We start from the raw sequence: 26,777 nt of genomic DNA, 5'->3' as shown, positions 1-26,777 counted from the left end.
CAGATCAGTGGAGACAGCAGCTGTTTGTGTCTGAATCCCACTGATCTGAGCCTCAGGGACACTGAGCTGCAGTGTCAAGGACTAATCACCACAGTGAATCACAATGAGCTCACATTTAACATCTCAGCCACTGTGACTGTAAGTAACAATACTGTGTTATCTCCCAATGATGTGCACTCTTCTCAATCACATGTGTTATATCACCCACCATGTTATATATGAACGGGTGAACTGTGGGTGTTCTTGTCTGCTCACACACGTGCTGTTTGTAAACCCTGCTTGTCATTAGAGGCCATATGTTTGACCTCATCCTCCAAATGTTCTTGAGAAACTTAGGATCTACTCGCTCTACTGGCAGTGAGGAGAAGTACTCAGATCATTTGCATAAGGTAAAAGTATAAAGTACTATTGTATAAATATTTAACTTTCTGCAGCTTAGTTAAGAAAAGGCTGAAGTGATCATCTTAATGACCTTCAGGCAGAGTACAGCTGTTTATTGGTTCACTGGCAGAAACTGTAATAGGCAGAAAACTCAGTATCACATTTGATTCACAAGTAAATTCTGAAGCCTGTGATCAAATCAGCTCTGTCTTTCCCTGACCTACAAAATGTCTCCTCACGCCTGGACTACTGCAATGCATGAACACGTACCAGTCAATCCTCATTTTAACCATTACAAGCAAATAGGCCCTATTTCCCTCCTATTCTTGAATCTCTTCACTGGCTGCTGGTTAAATTTAGGATTGATTTTAAGACAAGAATTCTTGTCACAATTCTTACAACTCAGCACAGTCCAGCCCCTGGTTATATTACAGAGCTTCTAAATTCCTATATGCTCCAAGCTGTAACCTGAGATCTTCCAACCAACACTTACTAGTTGTAGTTGAGTCAAGTCTGGTAAGAGTCACCAGGCTTATGCTATCAGGGAGCTAAGGCTGCGGGATCCTTACCTTAGCAGGTTATATTAGACTTTTTAAGACTTGAAAGTCAAATATAACCTGTTTTTACGTCATTGCTTAAAAGTTTTCTTTTTTATAGGAATGGCTACATTTTAACAGGTCTTAAAGCATATTTCTTTCTTTTTTAGATGAGTCTTTTTTTGCTCTTTGTTGTTTTATTCCCGTGTATTTAGCAAAGTGTTTTGTACCCTTGTTTAGATACCTCCTATAGAAATAAAAATATCATTATTATTATTATTGCAAGTAAAAAGTAGAAGACCAAAAATCTTATCAGCAAAATCTGTTAAAGTCGGCCTACCACAAAGTAAAACTATTCATTATCTAAAAAACATTGTACTATTACTGTGTGGACACCTACATACTTGCACTGATAGTTTGTGTAGTGGTAAAATGAGTAATCCCCTGTGATAAGTACACCCTGTTTTGCATGTGAAATCTTATTCAGTCCAATGTAGTGGAGTAAAATACTCCTTGAAAAATAGTTAGGTATGAAATGCTAGACAATTAAAGTAGTTAAGTACAGTACATAATGTGCATAGCTTTACGACAGTGTTTGTTGGCACCTGTTGATTTGCTAGTTGTTCAATCTGTGCAGCAGCGATGGGATTTAGTAAGAGTGCTGCATCTGTTTTGTCCACTAGAGGGTGACAAGAGACTTAAGTTCTTTATTTAGCTCTCATATAAACAGGATATGAGTAAGTCCCATTCATTCCAACGTTTCTATGACCAGAGACGCTGATGTGGTCTGACATATCGCTGGCTTCCTGTTGCACCTAAGGTCTCAACATCACTGTAATAATAACTGTTCATATGTCTCCGTCACAGTTAATGAATATGTTTTATTTCAAGCCTCATCAAGCAACAGAATTAGAAGCGATGCGTGGCTCTCATTATGATGATGCCATCTGTTGAACATAGTTTTCTCCAGGGGGGCCTTGTTGATGGCTTATTATACCAAACCATGTGCAGTGTGGCCACACGGAACTCTGATAAGACCTAATTAAAAACACCTTTATCTCCCAGTAACAAGTGCTCTGTTGGAGTATCTGGGTCGAACTTGGTGTCTTATCTTATGCACTGTGTTGACCACAGGGAGGAGCTGCTGTGATGTGGTCATTGTCAAAGCTCCTCTGAGGTTAATGCACTTGCAAATTTCTGCAGCAGGAGTAGGTGTTACCAGGAGGAGACAGTAAGATAACAGTGAATTAAACCTGAAACAAGTTGTTAAAGATTATTCACCCACACACCCACACATGTTTGACGTCACGGTAAACAGCTTGGATATGAACAGATGGTTTCGTTTGAGTGGAGTGTGAGGTCGACTGGTGCTGCCGTGCTTACTGTGGATGAGACTGTCTTATTTTAGGCCTCGCTTTGTTGTCGGTGTATTTGAATGACAGTCACTAGCCACTTGTATCTTACTGCCACTTCAGCATCCAGTTGAACAGGATGTGTAAATTAATCCACTAATCCCTCTGCTGTCTTTTAATTATAGTGAGGACAACAGGTCATTGTAATGCACTTTGCAATTTTAAATTGCTTTTGTTCTCAGGTAGCGCTTGGTTTATTTTGAGGAGAGTATTTGTACAGTGCAGTTCTATAATGTAGTATTTTCCCTGTAAATTGGATCAGTTCATATACTCCACATATGGTTTCAAGCAAACCAATACAACAAGGAAAACATATTGTGTTCAAATGTAAACATTATAATGAGAAACTTTCTCAAAATAATGAGTATATGACTCAGCATCTCAAAATACAGACCTAGTATCTCAAAATAATGACTTAGATTCTCAATATAGTGACTTAGCAGCTCAAAATAACAATTTCGTGTCTCAAAATAATGACTTTGTATCTCTTATGACTCAATATTTTACAATCTTGCTATTTAGAATCTATTTAGAATCAATTTCATCATTAAAACTCAGAATCTCAGGATTAAGAATTACTGTACTGTATTAATTAGTTGATTGATTTGTATAAAAATCTAAAGGAGGCTTTATGACTCCTCCAGATGATGCAAACAACATGTGTGAGAACGTTTTTCCTAAAAATGCTGTGGTGTAACCATAAATGCAAATGTTTAGGCTATCCGTGCTTAAGGGGGGATGGTAATCTGAGTATCATGGTCACTGCGCAATGAATCTGTCTCTTTTGGTGTGAACAAATGGAAACCATACACCTCTGTGTTACAGGTGAGTGGGATATACTTGAGTGTTTTCACTCCATGTCACCCCTCTGGACCCATGGTAACCCCACAGCCACCAGCCAGCTGCGTTAGAGGTTTCAGTGGAACAAGTACAGATTTCACACTCCCATTCCTGCTGTAAGCTGATAGGAGTGAAAAAAGGCTGTGGGGCTGCAAACTGCTCTCATGGCAGACAGGGTATGGGGGACGCACTTAATTCAACATAAACTCACCTCACCAAGCGTGGAAGGAAAAATTACAAATAGAACCGTGGTCCAGCAGGAGAGAGGAGACATTCTTCTTCTTTCAGTGAATTGATACAAACTTCCCCTGAACACAGCTCACAAAGCAGCTCACAACAACATTAAAGAAGTTCAGCTTCAAGGTCAAAGCCATTAGTGTTGGTTCAGTGGAGATTTGCTTTGAAGACTTTAAAACCATTAAGACACAACAAACAATGAAAACAGTTTTGCATGAAATGTCCCTGTAAGCCCCTAAGCATGCAGGCTAATTGACTTTTTAATGGAACCCCAAGGCCTGATAGAGCCTACAACACCTTGTGGTGTCCGTCAACTTGTCGGCAGCAGCCCAGCTGTTCTCCCACAGGAAAAAGTCGACATCATCCCCCATGTGGGCAAATCCAGCCTTTCCACGCGCCAATCACATTGCGCCTTTAACCGAGAGGAGATGCGCAGCGCAGCCTCTCCGTGCGCACTGATCCAAACTCCGCCGGACAACTGTGGAGCAGCTGCGCAACTGCGACACAACCGCGCACTCTGAGGCTGAGCTCGGTGCGACAGCAGCTCACCAGAGAAACTTTTTTTGGATAAACGTCTTTTTGTGGGGGGGGGATCTGCATAGACCGACAACCGGGATCCGACAAGTAAATGGGACAACGAGAATCGCGACAACTTGAATCGCTCCAGCTGCGCGCGCGGTTCAGTTTGGCCAACTTTGTGCCGTAGCACCATCCGACCAGCCTCAGTCCGAGAGGCAGCAGCACAGGAGGCGGCTGGATGTGGCAGGAGACGGGTCACTGAGCTGCAACGAGCCGTGTGCGAGTTTCCCAACTGCCCAACTCTCCAATGTCACCGGACAGGATGATGATCATTGGACTTCTGCTCAATGTCTTCTCTCAGGGTGAGCGACACATTTCTCTAACACACTGTTTAGACGCAGAATGTAAAACCCATCGCTGAGTTAGTCTGTTAATCTTCCAGTGTGTGTGGCTCAGATTATATACAGCATATGTTTTATTACACAGAATGTGATGTTGAAGAAGAATTCATTCATGTCTGCAAGAGGTTTTCATGCATGTCCATTACCTGGATTGTAACAAAGACCCAAACCCACATGCACTTCAGGATTTGACTTGATGTTTTTCGAAATAACTTAATTATAAGAGGACATTTGCCTAATTTTCATAATTAAGAAATAACTGAAAACGTTTGGGTGTGTAAGCATAACACAGAAATGTATTTTAAATGTACTGATATTCTCAGTTTCAAATTGATTTCCTACTCTATTCAAGTTTTGAGTGAAACTTTTGAGTTCACCCCCTAAATCCCAGTACAGAGGTCCACATAGAAACCAGTCTGCCATTCATTATCTAAGAAGCAGCGTTAGATTTTAGGTGTGGATGACATCATGGGTTCAGGTCCCTGATTTCTGCCTTGGAAGCGTTCCAAAGAGAGCTGTTCATCTCCCAAATATTGATTAGACTGTCTCTGCAGATCATGGAAATATCACATGAATGTAGTTGAAGTAAAGTGGTGCTCTGCTTTATGTGAAAGCATGTTGGCTTTACAGCTTCTGTAAATCATCGAGATTTTACATAAAATGTGCATTAAGAGTTTGATGGGATGAGGAATTTAATATGAAAGCGAACATTTATTCATTTTAACTTCATGGCAGCAGCATGACTGACTGGTTTGTAGCCCCTGCTCATGATCAGACGGACAAAAGACAGTGAAATACCTGTGTGTGTTTTGTATTACAGTGCATGATTACATGATCAGTACACACCCACACGCTCCTGCATGAGTTATGGTAATTAAAGTCAATAATAGTGACTGTGGCTTGATAAGAAATGTCCCAGCGGAGCACGTGAAGCTTGTTGATCTGTGGTTATTGATATTAAATCATGTCGTTTCTGATCGCAAGTGTTTATCAATGCTGGAGCAGGGAATCTTTTTCACATTTATGGATTTGACTGCATGTGTTGTCTACAGGTTGTGTGTCCGTATCCACTGTGAACACACAAAAAAACACCTCCTGTGCTTTTTACTGCTGAAATACACCTGAGCTGTTTTTCAGGAGAATTTACCAGAAGATAATGGTATCCTATAATGACGCATGGTTTCATGTGAATGTCAAAGCTGTCAGCTCCCCGGTCTATCACCAGATCCCCCTGTCAGACACTCAGGTGAAATCACACAGAGAGAAGCAGTTTCAGGTGCCATTTAACAGAGATCATTACAGATGCAAATGTGAGGAGTCTGTCATGATGCTGAATTCATTATACTGGAGCTAATTGCAGAAGAAATGATTGGATTTCAATTTGGTTTTATTGACATCATTAGAGAAGCGAAATCTGTGCACCACCTTGATTTTCATCTCATACAAAGTGTCGCTGTGTATCTACACTGCTCTTCTACAATCTAATCATAGACTCAGTCTAATGGACATTCCCTCTCTGTCTGTAGGTAATGTAGAAATAGCCCCTCTGAACTGTCACTTCATGGAATGTTATTTTTACCTTGTTATATATCTGGCCTTGTACAACTCTGTGACCCAAACAATGGAGGTGGGAGCTTCAGCTTTGCCGGCATCTGTCACCACTGACGCCCCAAAGCTCAGAGCTAAAATTCACCAGTCATTACTAATGTGTCAGGATCACTCCTCTGTCCCACGTCCAACCCCAAGACTCCATATTTTCGAACAATAACAGAAAACGTTTTAATTTGAGAACACATTTTTCATAATTGAGAAACTGTCGTTTCCTCTGGCACGAGTCACTGATTTGATCTAATGCTCAGAGTTATTCTCTGCCAGTTTTGCTTATTGTTGACATGTGTTGTCTGCTTCTTTTTCCATATTAATTAAAGTGTAATAGAAAAACGTCTCACATATAATGCGGGTGATCACTTTGAACGTGTCAGTATGTCTCTGGAGAGAAATCAATGGAAGGCTTATTGTTGAAGGACATTAAATGTGACTTTGACCCTTCGCTGGGAGGCCTTTGTGGATTATTGCTGAAGTCCCAGTGCAGACTAACTGGTGACTGAGTGTTGCTATTTTTGGGAGCTCATTTATTGGACGTGAATGAGCCGTAACACAGTTGTTGTAATTGTATTGGTGCTGATTTTCAAGCTGTGTGAAGTCACACAGATGTTAAATGGACTAATGTCCACATGCTCGAGTTGTTTCTATTCAGAGTTAGATGATGTGATGACAGTTGTTCTTTGTGCACATATGTAGGTTTATCCAAACTCCTCTCTATCTCTGCCACTGTGCCAAAGACTGTTCTTTCTCTCATTCTGCTGAGGCATTGTCTCTACTCCATGCCTGTAATTTAGTTTTGTTTAGGGCGACAGCACACAAAGATTAAATTGGCAACAGGCCTATTGGACATCGCTTAGATAAAAAAAAATTATAAAATATTCTTTCTGCAAATGCAATTATTTCTTTTATTTGATGTTTCACTTTAAAGAAATCATTTCAATTAAAACCCAAACGCAGAGGGTAACTTAACATTGAAATGTGAACGACAACTGCTTTTCTGTTGCTTGAGTGACACCAGAACTCATTATCAAGCTCACTGCATTAAAACCTGAAAGTTTCTCAAATGTTATATTTTGTTTTATCATTTATGTGTCAGTCACTGTCTGTTAGACGTGTGCTCTGAATCTCAATTGTCACTTTTACATGCTCGATGGCACATAAAGAAACCCACAGCCTGTCCATATGTAGTTTAATTCTGTACAAGAATTTCTGTGGCAAATTGTAATCTGGGGCTGCAGCAAGAGGAAGGATGATAATGAAATATTGACACAGCTCCAGACTCCCTGACTGGCTGATGCAGCACCTGATGCAAGTATGCATTTTACCTGGAGCACCGTGAAGGGAAGCTGCCTGTGCCATGTGGCCGCATGATCCAGTGCAGCAGCTCATTAAACATGACCTTATACCTTTTCACAACATGAAATGATGATTCTTTTACACATTGTGTTGCCACCTGTGGGTGCTTTGACGCTTAACACATGCTGTCAGAACACCGATGTTGGACAGGAATAATCAAGTCATTTTACTTCAATTTAGTTTGCTTGTTGATTTGCAAAATGAGACAAAAACTATCGAATGTATATAAAACCTGGTGGAGGGATGTGGTATGCCTCAGGCAAGGACCCATTCAACTTTGGGGCAGATCAAGGGGCAGACCCAGGAATTGTTGTTGTTGTTGTCGTCAATTTCTTTAAAATTGTGAACATTTTTCTTCATATTCACCGTTTTCCCTGAAAATAATTTGTGGATCTTTATGAAAAAAATATGTATTTAGGGACTTGATATCTGTGAGTGTGAAATTTGGGGCAGCTTGATTAAATACATGGGGACTGTTGGGCCTTGGTGGAGATATTCTCTCTACTGAGGCAACACTACAGTACGTTTTTGAAAACTACTCTGAACACTTAAGAGTTTGGCTCTGTATCATTTCTAATCCTTGTCCAAACTAACACACCTGAAAACACATATCAAGTGATCACGACCGTACATTGGTCATGCACGTACCGGTGTACACAGGAGTTCGGGTTGTTAGTTGAAGAATTGTCGCAGATTGCTTGAATAGCTCATGTCCAACAAATGTAAGCAGAGTTTAACTGCTCAACAGCTGTTAGCAAAGACAACAGGGTCAGCATCGCTTGTAATGAATTAATCCATTGTTGTGTTCTACACTGACGGCCAAGGCTAATGCCGATTGTTCTCTTCCGGGAGGTGATCATGTGGTCAGCAAGCAGTTGTGAGTGTCCACGTCATTGTTTCCAACCATCTGTTTCTGCACAGACTATAATGCTGCCCTGGAGTTTTCAAACTAAAAACGTTTTAGTAAACTCCAGAGTAACGAGGCCAGTTATATCCCTAGCAGAGTTGATACGTAGTGGTTTGAAGTTTCTTTTATTTCTGAAAAAATGCCCTGTTACCATCCCAACTGTATTTATAATAATGAGAATGGGTCAACCTTCTTTTGCTTATTACTCATTGGAAGTGAGCATATTGTTGATTAGAGGCAGAACCACTGTGCTTTTCTATGCTGCAGTCACACAGAAATCCCTGCTTGCTTAGGAAACTAAAGGTGTAATTTGTCCGTGCATGAGAGGCACTTTTGTGTTTAGCTTTGTTAGATAAAAAAAACATTTTAGCCAAGCCTCCATCTCAGCCCGTGTTGTATGATTAAATAAATTGCAGCACTCTATGGAGACCAGGTCTTGTCAGAGGGGAAAAATGTCCAGTTGTGTTGTGAGGTGGGCTTTGTACAGGAGATTTCTATTCTCCTGATTATTGAGTGAGACTCTCTGTGTGTTCTTCACTCACACATGAAGTGCTACTGCTGTCCTCAGTGATTGTCTGGAGGAACCCATGGGCGATAAGAAAGATGTGGAGGAGATGCAGTACGGAGAGATTTTGGAGGAGAATAATGAAATGCAGCAGGGGCGGCACCATGAGGGGATTGAGAAGGAAGGGGTTACAAAAATAAGAGCAGGAAAGGGTGAGAGGTTTTATATAATATACTGAAGTTCAGTAATAATATATTATAATACCCAGAAACATGGAGGAAAAGTTTTTCTGACAATTTTGGGGTAAAGCCTTTGTTCGATAATTGTAATTATGATATATGTGAAAGGAGATAAATAAATATCCATTATCTATACCGCTTATCCTTTTGGGCTCACAGTAGGGGAGCTGCATGGAGAAAATCCCAGCTGACATAGGGGGAGAGGTACGTATGACATTGTTTGACACCTGAGGCATTCGGAGGAAGCTTTATTCAATAAGTAGCTGCAGTTTAGGGATTGTTCCCATAAAAAACGAAACCTGAAAACCTTTAAAACTCAACAGCAGCCTTGAGAATAAAACAGCTTTTCCCGTTTCTTTAAAAAAAAAAAAAAAAAGAGCTGCACTTGCCCAGAGGCAGGGCTGTAGTTTTTGTCATTACAAACAGAATATGTGCAAACTGAGCATATGTTTAATGTTAATGAAAGCGAGCCGATTGGTGGAAAGTGCATCATGTAGAGGAGGAACGGCAGAGTCAAAGAAGGCCCACACAAGTTATAATCAGGTGATTGTGTCGTCCCTGTGGAAACACCTCTGTCCACTAAACAAACACAGAACAGGCCATGAAGCTCGTTTCAGTGGAAACGAGGAGTGTTCATCAAAAAAATACATTTCCAAATTCTCAGTCAAAGATCCGTGATAATCACTCGTGGCACAAGATGGTTCAGAGTTTTGTTAATCCAGCTCCACTGTGCACAATAAAGCCATTTTAATTTTTGGAATGCGATGGGGTCAGCCACTTGGAGATTTTTTGTGTATTGTGTATTTTTAGGCTTGGACCCAATCTACTGGTTACTATTGTTTACAAAGACCTCCCTTTCATTAGCCATCTGTCCAACTTTTTTAATAAGTATATAAATTGAATGAAGTAGCTTAAATCAAAATTAAAATAAGTGTTTTGGCAGGAAAATCATTATCACGTTTGATTTACAAACATGTGCTCTATTGTCATGCAGCCCTATTTTTTTACTCCAAAGTTTTCCTAGTTTGGTCTCTTAAGGCCAATTAGTGTGTTTACTTGCACAGTAACCTTGAATTAACTGCACAGTATTTTGATTATGTTTGTGTATTCAGTTAATAAGGAAGCACATTTAAATAATACATTGCATTTACACAGACCAGGGTGAGATTAAGATTTTAAATTATTACAGGTCACTTCTGCCGCACGTGCTTCATATAGTCACAGCACTGAAATATCCATCCATCCATTGAGGGTTGGGGGGGGGGGGGGACTCTGGACAAATGTCCATTCACTCTCATATTCACACCTACACACAATTTAGTCTCCAGTTAACCAATCTGCATGTCTTGTGGGAGGAAAGGAACCCATGCGAACATATGAAGAACATGCAAAGTCCACACGGAAAGACCACTGGCCAAGCTGGGATTCAAACCTTCTGCTGCACAGCCCTGAAATAACACGTTACTATTAAACACAAGTGGACATCATTGTGAGTCTGGACATTTGACTCATGAAACTTACAAGTTTGTCATTCCAGTCATGGAAAAAATTTGAATTAGAGCTACAACATTATTATTATTTTCTAATTAAGCTACAGCCTATTTTCTTGATTGATTGATGAATTGTTTGGGCTATAAAATGTAAGATAATAGTATAAGACACGCATGCCAATTTCCTAAAGTTGATTTGTCATCAGCCAGTGACCTGAATACCTCAGTTTATTTAGCTAAAATGACTGAAAATATATCATTTATTCATTCATTTGCTTTGAAATAGCTTTGACAGTTGATCACCTCCATCAACAAGGTAGTTTTCTCTTTTTGTTGTACGCAAGATTACAGACTGGACAGATTACCACGAAACTTGGTGGAAGGATGTGGTTTGGGTCAGAGGAGAACCTATTGAATTTTGGGGGGATTCCAGGAATATTTTATGTCATTTTCTTAACATTACCGGATAGGGCTTTTTTTTTTACATTTTCACTGATTTTTCACCGAAGAATTCATAGAAAAAATCAGGCACACAGCTCAATTGAATTTAAGGGGAAAGGTATGCACTATTCAAGCTAATTATCTGTAATTTTTTTTGAGCTGTACTTGAAAAATGTTAATTCTGTAAAAAAAACTCAATCATGTTCTGATTAAGAGCAAATCAGGCTTTTTTGTGGAACATCAGCATGCATGCAGACACAGTCCCTTCAGAGACACTGTTCCTTCAGGAGACACAGTCCCTTCAGAGACACAGTCCCTTCAGGAGACACAGTCCCTCAATCCTGTGACTACCTTCCAAGAAGTCCCCTTTTGTCACAATCCCCCAACAGAACAGAGTCATGGTCTCTCCTCTTCTCGACTCAAATTACTCCCAAACAATGTGGATGCGCTGCTACACATCCCACGCACGAGAGAAAACGGAAGAGAAATTAGCCAAACCACTTTTGCTCCCTGTGAATCTCAGTGTGCGGTTTGTCGTTTGTGGCTTTAACCTTCATCAGCTTTGCCTCGCAAAATTCTATTAATCACCCCAGTGAGAAATCAATAGAGAGTGTATTATTGCTCATATATCACTGTAATTCGTCTCCCATCCGCTCTTCTCTTCTTCTTCTTTTTTTCGCTTTAAACACACACTCCTCAGACCAACCACTCTGTGAACCCAGACTTTAATTTGGTGCATCCCAAACAGCATAATGTGAACACAGTGCTTCGTTATCAGCATGATATTAAATAATGTTCAAGTTATGAAAAATGAATATGACCTGTCTGCTGGACAAGATTTAACAGAGCCGCTCTGTACTTTATATAGATTTTTGTTATCTCTCTCTCTCTCTTTGTGTGTGTGTGTGTGTGTGTGTGTGTGTGTGTGTGTGTGTTGCTGATAGTCTCTCTTTATCAAAGGTGGGCCAGGGGGAGAAGGAATAACGTATACACCATTAACTGCCCAAACAAGAGATTCCATATCATCTGTTTAAACTGCAGCTAAGCATGGTGGGATATATTACTTGTATGTAATTGTCCATGTAGGATGATACACAGATAAACAGATAGATGGTTAATCATCACCTTTACATACCTCGGGGAGCTGTGACTGTGAATATGACTCATTGCTCTGTGTTTCCCCCCCCGCCCACCTCTGCCTATATGGAGTCACTGCAGCAGCCTCGGCAGGTTTGCTGCAGCGGTGATGAAGCGTAGCATCTATTTATGATATGTCTCGTGCCGAAGTGAGACATGGACCTCATGCGGAGCCTGAGATTGCAAAACATGCAGCAGCAGAATTGGATTGTAGCTGCGCTTTGTGCCGCCAGTCAGCAGGAGCTTAATCGAAGTGTGCGACCAATCAAACACAATACTCTGTGTCTGTGTGTGTGCGCATGTGTGTGTGCATTTGTGTGATGCAGTCCATGTGATGATAAAGTAGGGACATATATTTGATAATTGGCAAGTTCAAACACTTTTTTGTGAGACAGTATTTGTCAGAAAAGGTGTGTTCATATCGTCTCCTCTGGAAAACACGTTTGTGTAATATTTAATTGCAGGGGACGATCACATGTCATATTTGAGAGAATTCATTTCCTTTCACCTTCCACCATTTTGTTTTTTTTTCACTTCCAGTCATTCTAGACAGAACGCTTAATCAAACCACTCTTAATGCTTAATGCTTAATGACACCACAGATTTCCTACAGAAAGATATATCAGTTCAGGAGGAAATGTAGCTGCTCATATGCAAACTCGTCCATACTCAATGACCCTTATATAAGGCAATGGGATGAAGCCCGTGTTTCAAATACATATATACGGCTGATGTTATTTTAAAGTATCTTCAAGCAGCATATTTTCTATTTTCTAGGTACGACTTGCTGATGCATCATATAAAAAAAATGTCTGCCTTAGACTATTTGTTCGAGACAACTTGAGGGGGAAAACATCCTCATAATGGACTTTTCGGTCGAGTCACTGTCTGAAAATGTCAGTTGTTTTTGTGTGTGTGTGGGGGGAAAAAGACAAACTGTGCTGAATAAATTGGTTTTGTCTTTATCCTTACGTGTGGAGATAGTGTCTGACGCTGGTGGAAAGCTTGGACCCTGCTGCAGGAGAGGGTTTTGCCTGCAGCTGTTCATGTGTCCTTTTACAATAATAACAGCAGAGCTTTTGTGCAAGACATCCATGAGTACGTCTCTGTAGATGCTTAATGTGTCCCATCTGAAATGCTCACCACACCCACATTTTTACATTTCCTATCCGTCATAATATTCTCGTCTCAATTTGTTTGTTTGTCTGTTAGTTTGCAGGATTACGCAAAAACTACAGAATGGATTACCATGAAATTAAGACCAGGGCGCGGATCCGGGATTTACATTTGTTCTTTAAAATTGCAGGATTTTTTAAACATTTTCCTTGGTTTCTCAGGGAATAATTCATGAATATTGATTAAAAACAATCAGAACTGTTTAGGGGAAGATATTTATGAGTGTGTGCAATTTGGTGCAGATCCAAACTAAATCCGGATTGAGTGAATTTAGATCTGTCTCAAGGGGACTGTTGGGCCTTGGTGGAGGTATGAAGTTTAATGAGTGACATTCTAGTTCTGTATATTTTACTTTGCGACCAATGTCATGGTTTTTAGATTAGTGACTGCATATTTCCTACTATATTTATTTCAGTGGCAACAAGGTAACTCAGCGCATTTGCGAGAGAAAGTTAATCCCCAGATTATTTGAGGAGAATCCAAGATTTAAGATCTAACTTCACTTTTCACAACATCCCCGTTTAGTCTTCCTTTATTTCCTGCCTTACTTTATGAATGTATTGTTGGCGTTTCTGGGAAGCACTTGGACAGGAACGTGCCACAGATCCATAAAATGTGTCTGACTTTAGAAGAGCATGTGTGGATCTCACTGATAAGAGAGCATTGTGTTGTGCAGGGATGAGCCTAACATGTAGATCATCTGCTGGTCAAAAGACCCACCAGCACCCACTAACATCTGGCTTTTGTCTGCAAAGAGAATGGATTCACTCACAGTTCAAGTGAATCAGTAGTAAAGGGTTTCAATCGGCTCCAGGTCTGACTGAATTTTCCCATGTTTAAAAAGCTTATACCAAGTAGTTAGGTACATGTGGTTTCGCTCAGTGACATGAATTGTAGCTGCTACATTCCCAAGAGCTGTAGCCTAATTGTCATCAGTCCAAACTTGAGGACAGTGTGCTGAAAAAAATATACTGCATTCATAGAAACTGTACACCTGTGTACATAACAGCATTAGGAGCTAAGTCAACTAGGAGTCCCAGAGAAGATGATGGGATCATTATGATATAATTACAATCTCTAACACAACCCTAAAGTGTTGTTAAATGATCTGAGAGACTCCTGTGTTTCTATGAGGAGCATTAAGGTTTCGCCCACGTTGCAGCTCTTATTACACTTGTGTGTTTTCAATTTAATCTTCCTGGTTGGATATTATGGAAGCCTGTAGTGCAGTGGAGCATCTGCAGAGCACTTTCTAATTACACCCTGTTTAGATTAAGGACTAACATTGGATCATAAACGTGCGTAATACAGCGAAACACCTGTTGGCAGCTCTGTCCAGTGACAATATCAACCTCTCCTTCAGGTAGCGCTCCAGTATCTGCATCCTTAGATTGTCTGGTGGCGGAGCAGGGCTGCATTCAAGAGCACTCCTGCATGGTTCTCTACCGACTGCTGGAGTACTGTGCGGCCGAGGAGGCGGTGTCGCCGCTTGGCCCGAATGCCCGTCTGGAGTGCCTGGAGGCCCAGAACTCTGTGCAGAAGTACCGCCCCCTTCAAGTATGCAAGTGTCAGCGTGGCTCTCGCAGGGAGGAGCACTGCCTGAAGGTCTACTGGACTGTGAGATTTGGAGGTGGGTTTAAACACTTGCATTTGTGTTTGTTTGTTTGCTTTTTTTCTTTTTAAAGGTCCAGTGTGTAAGATTTTGTGAAAGGGATGTAAAACTGTAATACTAAATAATCCTAGTGATGTTTTCATATATAAATACTCTACGGAGGCCGCCATGTTTTTTTACAGTCGTCCAAAGTGGACAAACTAAACACCTTTTGAGTTTTTATGACTGAAGGTTACCACAGGTTCTCTTTCATGTTTGGAAGGGAGGGTGAGGTGAGGGGTATTCAGCTGCAAAATGCAACTTCACCACTAGATGTCACTGAATTCTACACACTGAACCTTTAATTCTCATCTGCATAATGCATGTTAAAAAACTCTGTGATTGTTTTTCTCAGCATACGATGAGTATGAGGTGTCTCCATATGAAGAACTGGAGTTGAATCTGGTGAGAAACATTGAGATGTCGCGCATGGCCTCCATCATGGCAGGTAGAGTACCCCTCTTACTTTGTGTGACAAACAAATGAAATATATTTCCAGAATGTTTTTGCAACTCAGTCCCCTTTCTGAAATCCCCCAGCTTCCACTCTTTCTGTGGACGGCCAGAACCAGTGTCTGAAGGCAGCTCAGGATTGTGGCCTGTATGAAAAGTGTGGCTCCCTGCGGTCAGAATATGTTGTGGCCTGCACCAAGAGAGCTGCGGTCTCTGAGAACAACTGCAACCGCCAGAAATGCCACAAAGCCCTGCGGCGCTTCTTGGAGCGCGTACCGGAGGAGTACAGCCTCGCTCTGCTCTTCTGTCCCTGCTCTGACACTCTGTGTGGGGAGCGCCGGAGGAAAACCATCGTCCCGTCGTGTTCCTATGAGGAGAATGTGAAAGGGGAGGAAAGAGTGGGAAAGCCTAACTGCCTCAGCCTGCAGAACTATTGCTCCAGAGACGAGCTTTGTAGGTAAGTACATTAAGTACTTAAAGAGCTTTAGAACACTACAGGACATTAGAAATGTAGATTTAAATATGTGTACTACAAACACCACAAAGAATGACTCAGCGTGTCCCTATTTAAAGCAGCCTAAAGAAAAGTAATAAAGGAACAACACAGCAGTGTTATGAGCATGTTCCCATTTTGTTTGGATATAATTTACTGCCACAGCTTATGATTGTTTTTCAGTGTTGATGAACCTGCTGATTATTTTCAGAATCCAAAGATATTCACTTTACTGAAGAAGTTCAAAGGAAAGAAGCAAATCCTCATATTCAAGAAGCTGAAACTATTAAATAAAACATATGATAATTACAGTTTCTTCTATGTGTAAATGTAACAGAGATTATTAATGACAAAGAGAAAAAAAAAAGGCTAAGAATGTCCTCTTTCTTCTCTACTAGTAACAGATTTGAAACAAGAGAGCGAGGAACACTAACTGCTGTTGACACGAACTTCTGTTCCACACGTATGGTTAACACGTGTTCTGCCGAGTGTGGGAACAGCACAGAAACACTCTCACCTTCTTGCGGTCACTGCGGCTTCTTCAGTTTCAGCTCAACATGTGCAGTGCCATATTGTTGTTGATGATTGAGGTTGAGATTGTTGATGGAAATGTCAGAGTCATTCAAATGTGTTTTTCATGGCTTGCAATTCTTTTTAAGCTGAATCGTGAGCTTCAGGCATCATAGGTCTAATTTACACTGGAGATTCCATGTTTTTTTGATTTACCGATTTCATCCCCACTGCTTTTTTAAAGTGCTCATAAAATGTCATTACACACAATAATATATCTGTGCTCCAGTTCAAATAAAAATTTTAGCATCCCAGTTTAAGGGTATAGCGATTTTTAAAGTCAGTGTCGAAGTCAACTTTATGATCAATTCTGCCCCATGCACTGGACATAGACAGGATAGAATGCCAAGTAGACAAAACATATAAGTACGCATAATAAGTAATCAAAACAAAGTACACAGTACGACATAGTACACATAGTATGCAGTCATACTTTACTTACATTTTCTAGTTAATTCATTCATACACAGATGGTTTGTTTGTGTGTAAAGTGAATCAAATTCATAATTCATTAAGACTAAGTAAATTCTCTTTGAACAAGGTGCCTGATGAAGCAATGTTTTTTCCACCAATAATCAAAATGAAATCAATGAATCAAATATGGTTTTGAACACGCCCCCAAATGCACTTGCATGTTTTAGCTTTTAGCCAATGTTCTAAGATCATTAAAACAGAGCCTCATGTTCTTGTCACACAAATTTTAAATACTCAATTACTGCATGACTATTGTAGTGTAATGTAATAATACTATTAGACTTGACTTTTTAGTGTTTGACCCCATGGAGAGGAACGTTTTTGATTAGTCGGGGGACGTTGCCGGGCTGGAAAAAGTCTTGCTGATGTTTTGATTAAATAACACATGGTTTTAATGCAAGTGCACCTCAGCCATCTTTTTCTCTGTCTTACATTTTCCACTCTTGGAGTGTGTTTCTTTGTTTCGACCCCAAATCCCAAAATGAAATTGTCAAAACACTCTAAAATGCACTGTTGCTCTGTTCCGACATATGAAAAAACAGTTTTCTCCTCTGTGTTTGTGTGTGTGTGTGTGTTGCAGATCACGGTTTGCTGATTTCCAACACAACTGCCAACCCTCCCCTCTGTCTGCCTCTGGCTGTATGCGAGAGAGCAGAGCGATGTGCTTGAAGGCCTACGCTGGACTCATAGGTGAGATGGAGGAAGCAAAAAGAAAGAGAAAAAAGAGACTGAAAGAGGGAATGGTTCAAGAAAAAAAACTGACTAAGAGCTACACAAAGGACTCATTACTGGAAAATAACCGTTGGAGTCTAACAGTGATATTTGGCTTATATCATTTTCATTGTGTTGGGTTCATGAATGGTCGACTGCCAAAAGCTGCTGCTCTGGGAATCCAGTCAGCATCACTTTAAAAAACTTGATTTAAAAATCGCATTTCCAGCAGACCATGATGTAATGGAATTACGATCCAGGTGATATTATTTCCTTTTGTTTCCGATACTGCATAAAAAGTAATTTTGTGCTATTATCAATATAGAAAGCTGGAAAAGTGGTGATAGTAGATCCCCAGTGAAACTAATATTGTTGGCAGACTGCTTCTTATACCTTCCAGGGTGTGAGCTGAAAATGAAAATCCTCTTCCTGAGGGATAATGTTGCTTAAAAAGGTTTTTAGAGTTGCACCTGTAATATGACTTCTGTCTTTAACCAGGAACCATCATGACTCCCAACTACGTGAGCAACAGCAGCACGGAAGTGTCCCAGTGGTGCACGTGTGAGGGCAGTGGGAACGAATGGCAGGGCTGTCAGCGCATCCTACATATGTTCAGCAACAACATGTGTCTGGGTGAGAGAAACACGAGATTACTACTGTCCATGCTGAGTCACAATCATGAGAGCGAACCGTTCCAGCTCAAAGGGACTTAAAGCTCTGAGAGTTTCCTGCAGGAAATATGAGCAGCTTCTAGTGTAGATGCTGTAAATGTCCATGTTGATACAAGCTAAAATCCTTAAATGGTCACAGATGTGAAGCTTTTTCACCCCATTTCTCTTTGGTCTGCCGTGAAATGATTCCAAATATTAAAAATGTAATGAAGTGAAGAAGTTGGGTCACGTTCAACCTCAAAATGTTATGTGCCATTTTGCTACATTTTCTGAGTTAAACAACTCTGTTTGCACAAAGTGTGCAACGGGCTTTGAGGTACGTTGTCTTTCATTGTGTCAGAGGGCGTTACCAAATCAGCAGCGATGTGTATCTAAAGCCTGCGGCATTAAAAAAGCAGTGCACTTGATGGATTGTAAAGTTTATTACAAATATGGCAGCTGTTGCTTGGTGTTGACATCAGTAAAACTGCATATTTTAGTAGTGTATTCAAACTCATGTCATCTACCTCTAAGATTTCTTCCAGACTGTGGCCAAAGATGGAATCCTCAGCTGCCATTGTGACAATGTATACGATTAGATGAATGTTTTGCAATGTTTTGTCCGGGCTGAACGCAGCCCCGATCAACATTTCTCACTTTATAATTGGATGAGTGCATTTGAGGAGTATTTTTGTATGGTAATATTGTTTATACATTAATATATTGATCAAAAATCTAAATATTTAAGTGTCTTTAGTCGAGAAATGAACAAAGTTCAGTTTAACTGCTCAGTTTGATGTCCAAAATCTCAGTAACTCTCAATCACAGGTTTTCTTGTGTCGAGATAATGGAAGAGGAAATGTTACCTTTTAACTGTCATATCTGAGTTCAGACTAAATTGATCTTGAGACACTGTTCTATCTGAGCATTTTATAATGTGCATTAGTGCAGAATTCAAATGAGGTGGGTAATAATTGATTATTGAGAGGGCAAACCATTGAACCATAATGTTTTCTTATAAATAAATTAATGGCAAGGGACATTCTCCCCGGTGCGTGGCTGTCTGCCAAATGTTAATGTGATTTCCAAGTTCTGTGGAGTCAACGAATCCCGTCACCAAATCTGATAAACATAAAGTGATCTCTTGTTGAATTGTTGCCAAACCCACAGGAGTGAAAAGAGAACTAAAAGATACTCCCTGAGAAGTATTGTTAAAAGGACTTGTATTAACAGCTGTTATGTGACAGAATTTAATGTGTAACACTACAGCAGGAAGAGGCCTGATTGGTTGTTTTAATTGGAATACAAGTCCACATTGTGTGTGAACCAATCAGCGGATGACACTTTTAAAACCACGGTTACCTGAAAATCTAGCACTAGAATAAGAATAAGCATAAGAAGTACCTCAAACGACAAGAACCATATTTGAGAAAAATTTATTTGATGTTTCATCTTGGTCTATGTCCAACCCACTAACATGGAGAAGGCGTGGTTTATGACAGCCACCAGGGGGCTATCAAGACATGGTGGCCTCACTTTTGGGGAGCTGTAGATGGACGAAATAGCAGCATATATGGTGTGTGTGTATATATATATATATATATATATAGTATATACAGTATATATATGGTATAAATATATGTGAAATGCTAACATGTTCTACGTAGAACTAAACAGAAAGTGCTATCAGGGCTGATGGAAATGTCAGTAATAGTGTTTGTGTTTGGTCGGAAAAGTGTTGGACTTGTGCCAAACTCATCCCTAGAACAACAACTTAAACTAAATATATTTTGCCCAATCGTGCCGCGAAGTATTTACAGAGCTATTGGTTGGCACTATGTTTATAAAAGTCACCGATAATATTTTGGTGATTCTCAAAAGATGAATAACTATGTGATCCTATTGAAGATGACCCCTGCTGTTTCTGTTTCAGGCAACGCCATCAGCTCGATGGGGATCTCGGCACCTCCCGCTGTGCTGAACACTCCTGTGCCAGCTTCTCAGCCCTCCCCGCGTGTCTACCAGGAGAGGGTCCATGTCAGTGTTAATACTCTCCCAGGATTCACCAGTGTAAGTGCTCCCTACACTTCCTGACTGTCTCCCTGCCTGCTGGTGTTGGTCACTTGCCACGCCCTGAATTAAAGAAGTGACGTCATGTAAAAGTGGTTACACCTAAGAATCACAGGGACTATAGCAGTGACTCAGGCCGAGCCGCTCCCTGTATAACCTCCCATCACCCCCCCACCTCTCGCTGTGGCTCAGGATTAGCCGTAGGTGTTTCCAGCATTAGACTCAACCCTTACTGTTAATATTCATGTATGCACACCCATCTGCTCCATATTCTCCATTTTTTTTCCACCATTTTAATCCCTCTCATTCCACATTTCCTCTTTCTCCCATCCCATCCCACAATCCCTTACAGCAATGAATCCGTGCTGCTGCTGGGCCGCATAATGGACACACAAATATACAGTTTATTTAAGGATGAGGCGTTTGAGTTTTCTATTATGTAGCACTTTTTAGAATACGTCAGCTATAAACGTCTCCTGTGGTTAAAGAAACTCTCATGTGACAGTTTTTAATCTAATTTCAGGAAAGTCTCAGAACTTTACATTTGTGAAACGTGTAGTGGAAATGGACTGCAGTGCTACAACAGAAGGGGGACGAACAAGTGCTCTCCTTTAGTTTTGATGCCAGTGATATGTCAAGGCTGATTTGAATAGACTTTAGAAAATGAAAACTCAGGCCTAAGCCAAGGTCTGAGGTAAAGACTGAGCCTCTTTCAAGCATGTTCACCCTCACACCATCCTTCCTTTCTGTGTTTGAGAGGAGCCTCCCAGAGCAGTTATAGTGGGAGGAATATGGGGTTTAAGGGTTTACTGAAATAGGATGCGACCCCTAGATATACAGTAAGCAAACACACCAGAGATACAAGGAAACTTCAGTAAATTATTATTTTGGTTATCAACATAAACCTTTACTTTTTCCAATATATAGCCTATAAGTAGCCTTTTTGGCTTCGGACTTTTCAGTTTCACCTGAACCAAAATAATAGGTGTGAAGGGTGCCTCAGACTTCAGTGGCTCGGTTCGTGTGCAGTGTGAATTTTTTTTTGTGTGGCAGAAATTGCAATTCCCTTGAAGAGACAGCTTTACACAAGTCTTTTCCTCCAGTGAAATAATGTTTGACCAACAAGGATGTTAATTTTGTTGGAGTAATACCATAATGATATTACAGTGAAAACTAAATTAACAGTTATTTTCTCCATTCAAATGGAAAGACCACTTTTTTTTCTGCACCTTATTCAAAAAAGTTATTGAATACAACAGTGGAATTGACAACAGGCCGACATCAGACCACATCCGTCTACAAAGCAGTCATTTATATAGCACTTTCTAGTCTTAACGACCACTCAAAGGACTTTAGTAACATTCAACCACTCAAACACACATTTATACAGTGCACATCATCTGTCACATTTTGACAGAACAGCCAGCAGGGGCAGCTTTAGGGTTCAGCGTCTTGCCCAGGGGCACGTCAACATGTGAACTGGAGGAGTTAGGGATCCAACCACTTCTGTTCTGTTCAGGGGACGACCTGCTCTATCTCTTGAGCCATCAAGCTGAAAAACAGTAGAAGAAAGTCGAGGGACTCACTGAATTCTAAGTTGAAAATGAGTTTAGTCAACATCTGGGCAGCACTGCAGCTATAGTCAGCTCGTTGAGTATCATGTTTGTTTACAGTCAGTCGACCACGATTGGCTGTGAGCTGACTGAGGTCGATGATGTTTTCAAAACGTCACACTGGATGCCTTTCTCAAGGAATTGACTTGAGTTAATCGAAAGGAGCCTTAAATGTGTTTTTCAAAACCTTAGTATTTGTCATAAGTGATAACATGTCTTTGCTTCTCTTGATATAATTTTTACATTTGAAAATGTGGTTTTGCACATTTAGCCTCTTGACACCGGTCATGTTGCGAAACCCTGTTGTAGCGTCCATCAAGAGTTTAGACTTTCAGGTGATGTTGAGTTTCTGTCACAAAATTAAATTACATTTTATTATTTTTTTGACTGATGTGCTTATTGCATACAGCATGTGCATCAATAAAAAACTACAGAAGGTATAAACATGTATTTAATTGCATACTCACTGTTTCACGTGTGCCAGATAACAGCACATGTAACAGAACAGCTGGACGAACAGTATCAGTATCCATTCTGCCAGCTGTTTGCAGTTTACAGTGAAGGTCAGGGAGAGCATTGACCTGTTTATACACTATAGTCTCCCCCCCTACAGCTTTGATATCTGCAGCTGCTAATTTAACTTCACACTGAGCGGCCCTCTGCTGTGGAGGGAGCGGATCAGATGGAAAAGGCCAGTCCGGTGTCTCCTTGTGTCCTGATACACACTGGATATGTTTTCATACTGAGTTAGTATTTCAGCTAACCTCACACACACTGGGTGACAGATTGGTTTTAAGTCTGTAAGTGGATTTTGGTGTCAAATCATTTTTTTTACGTACCCAAATGCTTCCTGAGATCCGACCCCTCAAACCACAATCAGAGGTGGTCTCGGACACATGTGGCCACTTCCGTTTTGTTGTGTGAACGCAAATTCGTCCTGAGCCACAAATGAAGGACCGCCTACTCACCTGATATTTCTGACCTGCTACAGTTTCACAACGAATCAAACATATTTTTATGCCTCTCAGTGTTTGTGTGTTGATTTGTTTGTGGCCACAATATCAATACTGATCACAAGTTGGCTGAGTGGGTAAAATCTTTTTTCATGGTAGACCTGAGTGCTGCTCACCAATTTACTCAGCCCCTCCTGACTTCTCATTCTCTCTCTCACTTGCACACTTGTGAAAACACACAACGACACATATGCACACAAAGAACTGACAACAGGCGCATCTGAAAATCAGAAATGGCGTACTCGTTTATTTACACGCATAGCAGGGAACTGAGATCCAATCACATGTGGTGACAGGAGAGCCATGGCGCATTTCAATGTCAGGTGGTAACAGTGTGAACACACAAACTTAGCACTCTCCACTTGTGCTCTGATCTCTGTGGTATTAACATCCGTTAGAGTCTGAACTACTCCGTAGGACTTAAGTTTACATTTCGGTGGAGGAGAAACTTATGGGACCTTTTCACACTGACTTTTTTTTTTTTGTTAATCTTATAATTTTTTGGCCCAGGACTGTATCAGCATCTATGTGATGAATGACTATTAGAGGACTGAGCACCGACAAACTGTAACATTACAGTTTTATATTGGTTGTTGCAGGGTTTTTGATCTTGGTGGTTTTTATTCTACAGTTTAAGAATATTTTCAAATGTATTTTTGTGATGTTTACACCTTGATTGTAAGAATCGCTCTTTCCCTGCTTTTCCAGATGGAGGAGAGCGAGGGAGAGGAGCAGGTCGAGGAAGAGAATGATGAGTTCAATGCTTTCCCGCCTTATTCTGAGAAGGACTCTAACACTGAATCAAGGGCCAGAGGGAGCCAGCAAGGGGCATCTAGTCGAGGAGCACCTCTTCTACCACTACTGCTCTTGCCCACACTCATCCTGGACTGGAGTTGCTGGGGCTACTGAGGCCTCCATCTCATCCTCCGCTCATATTCTACACTCGCTACCACTTTCAAATCCATCACAGCACTCCGAATGAACCATAAAGGACATTGGTGAGGGAGAAATGGAAATGATCCCTCTTAACATTTCTTATTCTTTCACTTTTTCTTAAAAAGAATTCTCCTGACTTCATTCTGTTTCTTCTATCACTGCCTCCTCAAGTGTTGAAAGATACTATGTCGTCCTGCAGCATCTACTGTGTCCTTGCCTGAAAGCCCACGAAAAGGAAGGGAACAATGTGAGCAGATAGTTGAGTGCATGGGTGAATTGAGAAGTGCTGTCTGGGCAAAATACTCCATCTAGAGCCTGCTTCACACTCAAAGTGCATCCCCTCTTTTAACAAGAAGCACATTGCCCAAGGCCACATCCACTATACGTGCTCCCGAAACCCATAACCAGTCTACTCCTCTGCAAGCGGACCTGAGCACGGCTTTTGATTTCTATTTCATGACTCATGTCCCATCCATTTCTCTGCTGCCCCTTCAGCTCTTTCTCTCCTTCACACTGTGGTTGACTAAGATAATCCCCTTAACAACAAGCTAATAAGAAACTGCACCACACTCACAGCTGCTTTGTAGAACAAAACTATTAAATAAAAAATGTAATGCTTTGTCACATTATGTATACGAGAGATCATAGCCGTCTCAACCTTTAGTTCTTTTAACTTTGTGCACCTGAAAGCAAAGTGCAACAGTCACTCCGCTCAGCTTCTTTTGTCAACCCGCCACTTAGTATTTATCCTACAGGGGTAAATGGCTGAGAATTCCAACCACGGGCAAAAGAACTGAGATCAAATTCTATTCTATTGTAGACGTGATGAGCGGAGAAAAGCAACATAAGCAATTACAGCACAATTCAAATTGCTCCGCATGCAGGGGAAGTCTGGAGTAAGGCTCAGGGGAGGAGATAGCCAATTTACTGCTGTCATACCCTCTTACTTTTTTATCCTTAAGAGATGTGTTTTTAGGGCTCCTTCCCCATCACGGGCTGTGAATGTTGTAAGAGCGAGATGGGGAGATGGGGACGGACACAGGAGGCCGTAAAGCCTGCTGGCTGCTCTGATCATTGAGCAGCACATTGAGCCATTATCTCTGCCTGAAGTATCTTTTGCTGATGTTAATGATTTTCTCTCTTATGGCTCATTTTCTTGTGAAATTGCGCAGCTGCAGGGATGTAGGTAAAGAGAAGCATAGTAAAGGTTTTTTTTTTTTTTAAAAGATGGATAAACTTTTCTAATTTGAGGATAAGTTTGCAAGAAATAACCGGAACTGTATAAGGAAACTTTCCTATATTCATTGTTGTTCAAAGCTATTGTTGTGTGTAATATTTAAAGTGATGGTGATGCAGTCCGCTCGCCTTGCCGTCTCCCAAAAATAACAGATATGACCATTTCCAAAAACATATCAGTAAGTTAAAATCATTGGTTTACTGTAAAAGACAAAAGCCACAGTTTGAGGTGCAGTGTTTTTAAAGTACAACTAGGGTGCACACTTCTGCCAAGGCCCAATAGTCCCTTGATATAAAACCATGTTTCTATAAAACCAAACTTAACTTCATCAGGTTTTTATTTGGATCTGCCTCTAAATAAATACATTTTCTCTGTTGAAAATTTTGATATGTTAAAGAAAAGTTAAATGTATGAATATATGAAAATATGAAAATGTTTCCTCTATGGGGGAGGTATTAAGATGTTTAATAACCACTTGAGGAAGCCTTTTACTTTTTATGCCCCCAGCACCGAACCAAACTTGTTTACATGATGTTTAATTGACTCTAATACTGATTATTTGATTGGGACTGAAAAGGCAGAAATGCACAGGGAGCGATATGAGTTATGTCCACACTTGTTCCTCAAGCTTATTCTTAGTTGGACTAGAATGGATGCTGGTGGGGGTTACCAGACTTCCAGTGACTCTTACCCACTTCCGGGTAAAATGACACCATGCGTCTTTGTGACCATTCTCTTGCTGAGAGTTTAGCTGCAGGAGGTTAGGAAGCGGATGACGAAAAGTCCACTTAACAAGGCTCTGAAGTGTGAATGCCAGCTTAGGTATAGAAACGACCCTGCAATGCTTAAGAAAAACATTTGACTGGGACCCTCATATGTGACTCAGCGCCAGATGACAGAAGATGCATAAAGATGCTACAAAAAGAAAAGCCGTCACTGTGTCGTGGTGCAGCGTCACTGATGCTGCCGATTTCAATCAATTCAATTCAATTCAGATTGAAACAGCATCCAGGGGCAAGTCTCAATAACTACATCCAGTGTGGTTGTTTATATCTGTAAACTATGTAAAGTAACATCAAACATGGCTTGTTTTATTTTTTTGATGGGTTAAGAAAAAAAAAGCTTATTCTCTATAAACCAATGAACATGAACATATGAATATCCCTAAACTTTTCTTTCCTTTTTGTTTTAGGTTGTATCTTGAATATCCAGTTGAGAGAAGTAAAGTTTCACACACTGACCTTGTTTTGAAGATGTATCCAACATGCCAAATAATGCTGAACACAATGTGTAATAACTGTGTAATTTTGTGACATAGCTGGAAGTGTGCTGGTTTGTTAAAAGAAGAATAAAATTCACACTGGAAATTTCCACGTCTAACAGAACAAAATGCTTTACTTTAAATGATTGTGGTGAATGAAGTCTTTACTCTTCATAACACACAGATACATTCATTGTAAAAAAAAAAAAAATCACCGGGTCAGTTATTTTTTTAAATAAATGCTAAAAATACAGCATCTTACTTTAGACTTAAATTTACTAATTAGAAACTGCATGGCTCAGAAACTGTAAATAAATAATAAATCACTGCTTTTCGTTGGCTCATAGAGTTTTTAGAGAGATAAACTGAGCCAACTCTTGTGTTTGTATTTTACTTCTGACTGACGGATGTGATTACAGGGTCTTGGGGCTTCTACATCTAAAATGACACCAGTGTGGCAGGAA

General features: G+C 40.5%; 1 protein-coding gene across 3 annotated transcripts; it reads left to right on the top strand.

Moving 5' to 3' along the window:
- Positions 1-26,422, top strand: LOC109628281 (GDNF family receptor alpha-4-like). Of its 3 annotated transcripts, XR_002202644.2 has the most exons (9): positions 4,091-4,287; positions 14,546-14,812; positions 15,189-15,281; positions 15,373-15,742; positions 17,403-17,512; positions 18,032-18,166; positions 20,117-20,253; positions 23,588-23,877; positions 26,245-26,422. XR_002202644.2 is itself a non-coding variant. In XM_020085302.2 (8 exons), exons 2-8 carry the CDS (start codon positions 14,617-14,619, stop codon positions 23,786-23,788), a joined length of 1,242 nt encoding a protein of 413 aa, XP_019940861.1. In that variant the 5' UTR covers positions 1-138; positions 14,546-14,616; the 3' UTR covers positions 23,789-26,422. The 3 variants fall into 3 exon arrangements, 2 of the variants coding, with proteins under 2 accessions (XP_019940861.1, XP_069395732.1); XM_020085302.2 differs by lacking the exon at positions 4,091-4,287 and adding an exon at positions 1-138 and having other exon boundaries at positions 23,588-26,422; XM_069539631.1 differs by having other exon boundaries at positions 23,588-26,422.
- Positions 26,423-26,777: the final 355 nt, after the last annotated feature.

This window comes from Paralichthys olivaceus, chromosome 15, assembly GCF_024713975.1.
Source record: "Paralichthys olivaceus isolate ysfri-2021 chromosome 15, ASM2471397v2, whole genome shotgun sequence".
Classification (NCBI taxonomy): Eukaryota; Metazoa; Chordata; class Actinopteri; order Pleuronectiformes; family Paralichthyidae; genus Paralichthys; species Paralichthys olivaceus.
The sequence above is the reverse complement of the archived record's forward strand: the minus strand, read 5'-3'. Positions and strand labels throughout refer to the sequence as shown.